The following is an 8,906-nucleotide window of genomic DNA, read 5'->3' on the forward strand; positions in this document are numbered from 1 at the left end:
GGGGCTGCCTGATTGTTGATGCTAGGCCTGGGCCCCAGGAAGGGCAGACACAGCTCAGAGGCCTTTCCCACCACCTGCCAAATCTCCCAGCCCAGCCTGAGGTGGCTGGACAGTTGGCAGCCATTATGGGGCTCTGAGAGGTACCAGGCACCTTCTCCCAGAGGCTGGAGGGAATGTCTATCCACACAGCTGCTGTGCTGGGGGCAGCCACCTGGAGTGGAAGGTGGGGGGAGCTTTATCTCAACCTTCGGCCCAGTCCCCTACCTCCACTCCCCCATCTCCAGAATCTGAGACACAGGCCCAAGAAACCGTCAGATATATGAGACAGAACTTAGGATCCCAGGATCACTCAGACCCTCCTTCCAGGGTCCTGGCAGCCCTTTGCTCTGTTCCTCCCTCTTTAGCCTCCAGCTAGGCAGCCCCCTCTCACCACACCAGCACCTCCCCTGGCACACCGTCTACACAGTGTCTCAAGACCCTCTTTTACAGTGAGGCCCCATCTTCACCTCCAACCCAGTCCTCCCCAGAGCCTAGCATCTGTATCCGCTGATTCCTCGGACACCCTGCAGGCACCTGCCTCACACCCAGCTGGCCTGCCTGACATCCTCCCAACCTGCTCCTCTTCCCAGTTGGCCTCTTCACCTCCCCCACTGCCCGGCTGTTCCAAGGACGTGCCAGCCTTCACCTCCCTGTGCCTCTGCCCTCCTGGTTCCCCATCCTGTCCCACCTCTTTGGCAAACTCTCACTTGTCCCTCTACACGCAAATGAAAGATCGCCTCTGAGAACCGTGCCTGAGCCCCTGGAAGAGCCAGCTCGTCCTGCCCTGACTGTGGCTGCTCTTGCCGCCCCACCACACAGCCCCAGGCTCAGTGTCTCCAAGCGCTCTGTGTGGGCCCTCTAGACAGGAAAACTCCTGCCAGGTTAGAGTGTGTGGATCAGGAAAAGCCTGATGGAGAAGCAATCTGTGGGCTTGACTCTGCCAAGGGGAAGAAAGGCACATGCCAGGGTGGGGAAGAGAGGGTACTGTGGCTGGAAGGAACAGCTTGGCCACAGGGAACCTTGAGTGCATGTGGGATTGGCACTGATAGGCAGAGGGCTGTGTGCAGGGGCAGGACCCTTGGCCTGGAGGCATGTTGGGGCTTTCAAGGCCTCACAGGAGAGGGTGGTTCTCACCTCCATACCCCAGGGTTGAGGACCCACACCCATAGCTCCTGAATACACTCTGCCCACCTTGGTGTCTGGAAAGCTCCTCTTTGGGCACTAGCAGGGGTGCGGGGTTGTGGAAGTATAGAGGGCATCCATAGGCAAACCTTCCTGTCTGGTTCTCCCCTGGCCTGAGTCCACAGAGCTGGTGACCTCCAGGCTGGAGCCTGCCCCCACAGTCCCGGAGGGCCCCCCTCTCTCCCCTGAGATCTGGCACCCAGTTTCTCTGGCCACTGAAGCGGCTTAGTGCGCCCAGGTCACGTGGGCCATGCTACTGCCCGTGGGGAGGGCCCAAGCCCCCACCCAGTAGCCACCAGACCAGGCCCTGACGTCAGCAGCATTAACGGTTCGCCAGGTCTGTCTAATCTCTGTTCCGTGGCTGGGCCAGGTTAGTCCCGCCAGAGCCAGAGTCGAAGGCTGGGAAGGCCCCCAGGGGCACCTTGAGGTTGAGGTCAGGCAGGGATGGTGGAGGCTGGAGGTGCCCACAGTAAATGCCCCCTGCCTACAAAACTAGGGTGTGGTCACTGTGCCGACTCTGGGCCAGCTCTCTCTGATCCTCTGCCCTGGACTGTGAATCAGGCATTAGGCACCCATTGATCCTGCTCGTTAGGGTGCAATTACACAGGTGTGGTAAGCGGGGCTGAGGAGGCTTCAGGCCAGGAGACTCGACCCCCCACCCCCGTACTTGCTGGCCATGAACAGGGCAGCTTGAGGCCAGGCAGTGTCCTCAGTCCATGGGATCCAAGAATATTGGTTCAGAATCCCAGTCCCTAGGGTCAGAACCTGGAGCGTGGGGTCCAGCCCCTGCATGGTGTTTGGCCTCCTCTCTGTCCCTTGCCTAGGAAGGCTGGGGAGCTCATTACCTTCCTTCCAAGACAAGGTGGCCATGCGGAAGACCCCATTAGCCCACCTCTCCCGCAGCTTCCTCTGTCTCAAGCCTGCCAACTCCAGCTTCTCAAAGCCTTCTGTCTTCCACCTTGCCCTTCCCCATAAATCCCGCCATCACTCATTCTCCCCTGCCCCACCTCACTCCAGTAAATTGTTTGGGCAGAGGGTCCTTAACAGGGATGAGCAGCCCAGCTCAGCCAGGCCCAAAACCACCCAGTGAGGTCCTGAACCACTGGCCTGAGCCTCATCCTCCCCTCAGGACTCTGAGCAGCACCATTGTGGCTGCCCATGTGTCCTGGGCTTTCTAACCCATCCAGTGTCCCCCCCTCCACCCCATGCTCAGGCCTGGGTACGCTCACTCTCCCCTTCTAGCCCCGCACAGGCTCACAGTGCCACTTCCACCTGGACGTGGAGGATGCTGCCCACATGCTGCCTCCTGCCCAGCCCCAAGTATCTGTCTGACTCCTGGACCTCTCCCCCAAGCGGCCACAGGTCCAGAAAACTCAGTGCCCTCAACACTCCTGTGCAGTCCCAGCTTGGTGGGGGCATCACATGCACGTGGTCACTGCACAGATCCAGACCCTTGTCAATGAGTCCCAGTCCTTGCAGATCCTGGCCCCACGGGGTAATGACATAAGTCTCTTCCTCATGGACCCTCCCAGCCCCACTCCTCTCCTCCCCCATGCCCAGCCCCCAGGAAAAATATGTGCCCCTATATACATGTTTTTATGAAAAATTTTAATGATTATTTTTTCCAGAAACAGATTTGGAAAATATCATTGATGATTTTATTTCCATTAAAGCCAAGAAAATAAAATTATAAATTCTGTTTTAGGTATAAATAAAATATTTAATCTTAAAGTAATATTGTGAGTTTTAATATACCTACTTACAATTTGTTCGATGTTTTTTCAACTACTTTAATGTTCTGTAAAAAAAAATTAACCTTTAAAAATACATAAAAACATATATAGGAGTGGACATTTTTCCTTTTGCTTCAGGGTCCAATATGGCTCTGCAGGGCTCTCTTGGATCTTGTCTTTATTTAAAATTTTGATATTCTGTTCATTATGGATTTTTTGGCGTAACTTCGATTTTTGAAAGTATTGCATTAATATTTACCTTGATTACTGATTTTTTTTGGCATCACCTTAAATCTTACACCTGAGGTGAGTGCCTCATTTGCCTCACCCTAATCACAGCCCTGCAATTATGTTCTAGCTTCAAGGGCTTCCTGGACCCATCATCTTCTGGAGGAAGCACAGGCCCTTAGGCTGGCGTTTGGCACCTGCCCAGTCTCCCCACCCCATCTCCCCTTCCCTGCTCCTGCTCCACTGAACTCCTGTGGTCCACCAGCCCATGTTCCCGGGCCTTATACACACTACAGTCCCTGCCAGAATGAGCCTCCACCTCACAACCCCCTCTTGATCCAACATCGTCCTTGTGAACATTTCCCATGGCTCCTTTCCCCCTCTCAACCCCTCTCAAGACCCCAAATTGATCCCATGCCCCCAAGAGTGCCCCCTGCCATGTTAGGTCAGGTGCTTCTCCCTGGAAAGGACCACCTTCCCACTCACGTCCAGCCCAGCACTGGGCACTTAATAAATTTGCATGACTCATGATCATTAACACTCTCCCCCTCCCCCCAAGAAAGGACAGCTGGGGCCTGATGCAAAGATTTATTGCTGAGTCTGTGTATCTAGCTGAAGGGAGTGCAAATTATGCCCTGGTCTTGTTAGACGGATGCTCCTTGCCCTTGACTACAGCACAGGCCCCAGCCCACGAGCATCAGCGAGGACTTGGTGCTTGATGAGGAAGTAGGGAGCAGGGGTGTGGGGACATGGATGCCTTTGTCACTGATGGTTCAGGCATGGACCTCAGTTTTTCCCACCAGGGAATGGGCCCTGAATGGGAAGGATGAGAGAAGCTGCTGGCAGGGACAAGAGGGTCACCTGGGTTTGCTTATGACCCTACCTGGGGCAGACCCCTCTGGGCACAATCTGGGCCTCCTTCCTGTCCCAAATCCCCTGCCTGGGGCTGATCGATGGGAGCTGGACTCTGCTCCCAGCCACCCCTCAGGACAGTTCAGCCATTGGCCACAGCTGGTGTCAACAGTACCCTCCCTCAACAGACTGGCCTGGAGTACTGTGGGTGTGTAAGTTAGTAGGACATGAATACAGTGTCCAAGCATGGAGGGGGCAGAGCCTGTGGGTGAAGGGGTTAGGATATGTGGGGAAGGGTCCAGCTTGAGTCTCTTCCTGGCACCAGGAGCTCCCAGGCTTGCCCCCACTCACTAATTCGTCTATATATGAGTTTCACAGGCCAGAGCTAGCTTGGACTTTGGACCCCTAAAGCTGCTGGGTGGGGCAGTCACTGGCCACTGGGCAGATGGGTGTCAGACTCGTCACATGGAGGTGGTAAGGCTAGAATGGGCTGATGGTAAGCAGCAGGGCTGCTTGGAGGAGGGTTCCCTTCCTGCCCCCCTGCCCTTCATGAACCTCTGGGAGGGAGGGCTGTTTGCTGAACCCAGACCCACCAGGTGAATCACGGGCCTCCTGGGGCAGGAGAGCAGCAGGAGATTGGTCAGTGGGGTACTGCTGAGTCACCGTGAGCTGTAGCTGCCCCAAGTCCTGCTTGCTCCTAGCTGGGGCTGGCTGTGGTGGGTCTTGGAGGCCAGTGCAGCCAGGCCGTGAAGGGCAGTGCTGGGGTGGCTGGGGGCACCGGACTCTGGGAGACCTGGGGATCCTGGGAGCCATGGGGGAGGGTAAGTCCCTCAAGGTTAGCAGGGCTTAGGGTTTTGAATCTGTGGCTGGTGGGGCCACAGGCTGGAGCCCAGGAGTCCTGGGGGGCTGATAGGGGTCATGCGGATTGGGGCTACAAGGCGGCAAGGGCTACAGGGTCTCAGGAACGCTTGAGTTCAGGCACCTGTGAAGAGAAAAAGGAAGAGTCAACATTCCTAAGCACTCAAATAATTGGGTTTAGGCTGAGAGACAGGTGGAGGTGGGCTTGGAAGCAGTGACAACTGGGGAGTTGGGGCGGGGTCAAAAGAGCTTGAGTGGGTGGGGCTTGTGAGCCAAGGGAGGAGCCTATGGCCATGGGGTGGAGCCTGAGGAGTCAGGGTGGGGCCTGGAAGCAATAGGGTCTGGAAGTTGGGGGCCAGACGGCAGGCAGTGGAGTGGATCTGGAGAGCTGGGGAGGGGCCTGCAGTCGAGAGGTGGGATGGGGAGCAGGGGATGGGGCTTGGGGTATTGAGACCAAGAGGCACGACAAGGGAGCATCCCGGCCCGCGAGGAGCCACCTCAGAAGAGGCCGCAGTCTTTGAGGTTCTCCTTGATGATAATGTCGGTGACAGCGTCGAAGACAAACTTGACGTTCTGTGTGTCGGTGGCGCACGTCATGTGGGAATAGATCTCCTTCACGTCGCGTCTCATGTTGAGCTCGAGGAATTGCACCTTGATGTAATTGCCCGCGTCCTCATATGTGTTGGGCCCTGGCGGGGAAGGGGGAGTGCTCACTCCCGGTAGCAAATCCTCCCCGCGGCGGGAGGAGCGCAGGCCGAGATCGTGGGTTTGAGACGCCGCCTGGCGGCGGGCCGAGGGTCTCACCATTGTAGTCCGGAAAGCAGATGCTGAGGTGCGCCTTTTTTATCTTCTCCGAGAAAACGTCCTTCTTGTTGAGGAAGAGCACGATGGACGTGGTGGCGAAGTAGCGGTGGTTGCAGATACTGTTGAATAGGTGCAGGCTCTCGTGCATGCGGTTCTGAGGAGGGCAGAGGCTGTCGGGCACCGGGGACTGCGGCCGCAGCCCCCACCTGGCTGCGGCCGGCGGGCAGACCCCTGCTCTCTGGGCTCCGGGGCCTCCCTGCCCAGACAGCTCCAAGACCGGCTCCCCCTTCGCTCCCCTGAGCAGGGCAGCAGGCTGCCTCATCTCCTCCTTCAGACCGCTCTGGGTCGAATGTCCTCTCTCAGATGCTCCCCGCGCCCGCAGCGCTGTCTCTGCTTTCCGCTCTCCTCCTCCCCGCTCAAACGCTCAGGCCCTGCTGGAGCACTCACCACTTCGTCGTCCTCCACAAGCACCATGTCGTAGGCGCTGAGCGCCGCGATGAAGATGATGCAGGTCACACCCTCGAAGCAGTGGATCCACTTCTTGCGTTCTGAGCGCTGCCCGCCCACATCGAACATCCTGCGGGGCCGTGGGAACCTGAGCCGGCGCATCGAGTCCCCTGGACGTGCCCACAGGCATCCCCCGGTTTCCTAATGCTGGCTGGGAGGCACCCCGATGGGAGTGGCATCCGGAGGGGCCGGGCATTTCTGCGGGCGGGTTGTCCGAGAAGGGGCAGGGTCTCTCGTAGGGATGGGGCCTCTGGGATCTGCCGGGGCCTCAGGCAGTGAACTTGCGGGCAGGCCCCCGGAGAGCGAGAGCTAGGGCGCGGGGTCGTACCGGAAGTTGAGGTCCTTGAAGGAGAACTGCGTCTCAATGATACCAGTGGTCTTGACACGCGAGCGCAGCACGTCCTGTTCAGTGGGCACGTAGCCCGGGGTTACCAGGCGCTCCAGGTCCGAGAGGTAGCTGCGGGAGATCCGGGGTGTGGGTAGGGTTGGGTGGAGAGGCGTGGCAGGGCCCCGCCCGCCCCGCGCCCCGCCTGTGCTCTCACTAGCCAGCAGAGTCGTTGAGCTGGTACTCCGAGGCGCGATCGAAACAGGCCTGGATACCCGAGTCCTTCCACAGACGCTGGATGATGTCTGACATCTCCTTGGGCATCGTGCCCTCCTCGATGGTGTCCGCCATGTGCATCAGCTTCCGGGCATCGTCCTGGGGGAGGGGGCAGGGGAGTGGTTGGTGGTGACCATAGACTTGGGCCCAGCCTCGCACCTCGAGTCCCCAGAAACCCTGTTCAGCTAGACTCTTGGCACACCTGGCGCGCGGAGTCTCCATACTGGATATTGAGCGTGGTCATGGCGCGCACGATGGCCAAGATGGACTGTAGCGTGTTGCCATATATGATGGCAATGAACTCGAGGCACTCTTCCAGCGAGTACCCATCCTGGTGGATGATCCTGCGGCCGTGGGGAGCCGGGTCAGCGCCTCTTGGGTAGGTGGGGAAGGACAGACCTCGTGCGTGTGCCCACCCCCAGGGGCCTCGGGAAGGGCAGGGGCACTCACTTCATCTGCTTGACAATGGTACTCTTCCCGGACTCACCGGCACCTGGAATGGAAACCCTACCTCAGAGACGCGCTGACCGCACTGCCCCCTCTATCACACCTCTTTTCCCCCCAACCCCCAAAGTCAGGTCATGATGCCCTGGCGGCAAAACGTAAACGTCGGGAGTGACAGAAGGGGGCTGACGAGGGGAATCGACAGCCTCGACTGTGCTGAGGAGACTTCAAGACCCTGGTATTTTCAGTCTTTTATTATTCTGAGGGCAAAAATAAAGAAACCTGGAGCTCCACCTTGTGGAAGATTCTGGTACTGCATGCATGGGATTATTTGAGCCAGGTCAACCCCTGCTTTTCACCTGTGGTGGGAGGAAGTGTCTCCAAGAGGCTCAGAGGGAATTAGCACCTTTTGCTGGGGGAGAGGACAGAGCTAACAGCCCCTCTGAGCCTGTTCTCATGCGGGTGTTGGGCACAGTTAACGGAATTTCTGGCTTAGCCTCTCTCTCTTCCCTGGGGTACTCTGGCTTGGTCCCTCTGCCCACATCCAGCTGTCTGGCTGGACCCTGGAGAGCCTGGGTAGAGCCTGCACTGCCCTCTCAAAGCAGCTCCTTCTTCCCTTGGGGAGAGGAAGTGGCCTTGGGGTACTAGATCAGCCCCATCTCCCCTCACTACCCATGGGACCAAGGACATGGCTTTATCTATTCCTGGCTGGGCCTTAGTACCCCCTACCCCCTTTAATTGTTCTGCAGGTCTGTCAACAATAAAGCTCGGGAAACTGAGGGTCATTGTCTGTGGATCTGGGTGGTCCTACAGGCTGCCCACTCTCAGGAGGACTGTGACCTTCTCCTTCCCAAGGGAGCAGCCTTGTTGTGGGGCTCCCAAGGAGGCCCCTGGTTTCTGAGCCCTGCCCAGCAGGCCCATCAAGCCAAAGGCTGGTGTTTGAGGGAGCGCAGCCAGGGCAAAACTAGGCCTCGTACACACATCTCTACAAAAGTGAGATTGGCACACACTTCTTGGGAGGGGAGGTTGCCTGAGGCTGGGCCCTCTGGAGAGGGGTTCTGTGGGATACCCAGCCTTAGGGAGCCAAGGCAACACTTGTCAAGGCTTGGCCAGGGCTTGCTTGGCCAGGGCTCCCACTCTGTTCCCTGCCAGGTTGCAGGCTCATTCTGTCTCCCAAGTCACACCTACTTCACAGAAGGGCCACCTGACTGCCCCTGGGCCTCTGATTAGTAGCAGTGGCCTCACCTCAGCCCACACCCTTACCCAGAAGCAGCAGTTTCACGGTTCGAGCATCCTTCTCGGCATCTTCTTTCAGCTTCTTTTCCAGCTCCCTTGAGTGCTTCTCCTCAGCGCTGGCCCCAGCCCCCATGGTCCCGGGAGGAGATGAAGGAACAGGGTGGTCAGTTGGCTCTTCTGGATGCAGGGGATCCCCAGAGCCAGGCTCAGGCCAGCCTCTGGCCTCCCCAGACACCCTTCTGACCTCAGAACTGGCAATCAACTGGCTGTCCACAGACCTGTGCAGGCCCTATTGGGGCTGCTTAGTAGGATTTGGGGGTTGTTGGTACCCAAGAGCCAATCAGAGACAAGGACAGGTGAATCCAGCTCAGCCCCCAGCCGCCCTAATCAGGCTGGCATGGCCCCAATCCCTCAACTGCTGA

General features: G+C 58.0%; 1 protein-coding gene across 1 annotated transcript; it reads right to left on the bottom strand.

Moving 5' to 3' along the window:
* Nucleotides 1-4,946: 4,946 nt before the first annotated feature.
* GNAT1 (G protein subunit alpha transducin 1) lies at nt 4,947-8,617 on the bottom strand. Its single transcript, XM_068557282.1, has 9 exons — nt 8,512-8,617; nt 7,255-7,297; nt 7,007-7,148; nt 6,746-6,903; nt 6,532-6,660; nt 6,144-6,273; nt 5,697-5,850; nt 5,390-5,581; nt 4,947-5,016 (listed from the first exon to the last, which is right to left on the bottom strand). Exons 1-8 carry the CDS (start codon nt 8,615-8,617, stop codon nt 5,391-5,393), a joined length of 1,053 nt encoding a protein of 350 aa, XP_068413383.1. The 3' UTR covers nt 4,947-5,016; nt 5,390.
* Between the last annotated feature and the right edge of the window lie 289 nt (nt 8,618-8,906).

The sequence above is a fragment of the Eschrichtius robustus genome, chromosome 12 (assembly GCF_028021215.1).
Source record: "Eschrichtius robustus isolate mEscRob2 chromosome 12, mEscRob2.pri, whole genome shotgun sequence".
NCBI lineage: Eukaryota > Metazoa > Chordata > Mammalia > Artiodactyla > Eschrichtiidae > Eschrichtius > Eschrichtius robustus.

Coding starts and splice junctions, on each gene's coding strand:
- GNAT1 (XM_068557282.1), bottom strand. CDS start 8,617: ATGGGGGCTGGGGCCAGCGCTGAGGAGAAGCACTCAAGGGAGCTGGAA. Junction 6,904..7,006: donor ATGGAGACTCCGCGCGCCAG/GTGTGCCAAGAG, acceptor CCCCTCCCCCAG/GACGATGCCCGGAAGCTGAT. Junction 6,661..6,745: donor CTCAACGACTCTGCTGGCTA/GTGAGAGCACAG, acceptor GATCTCCCGCAG/CTACCTCTCGGACCTGGAGC.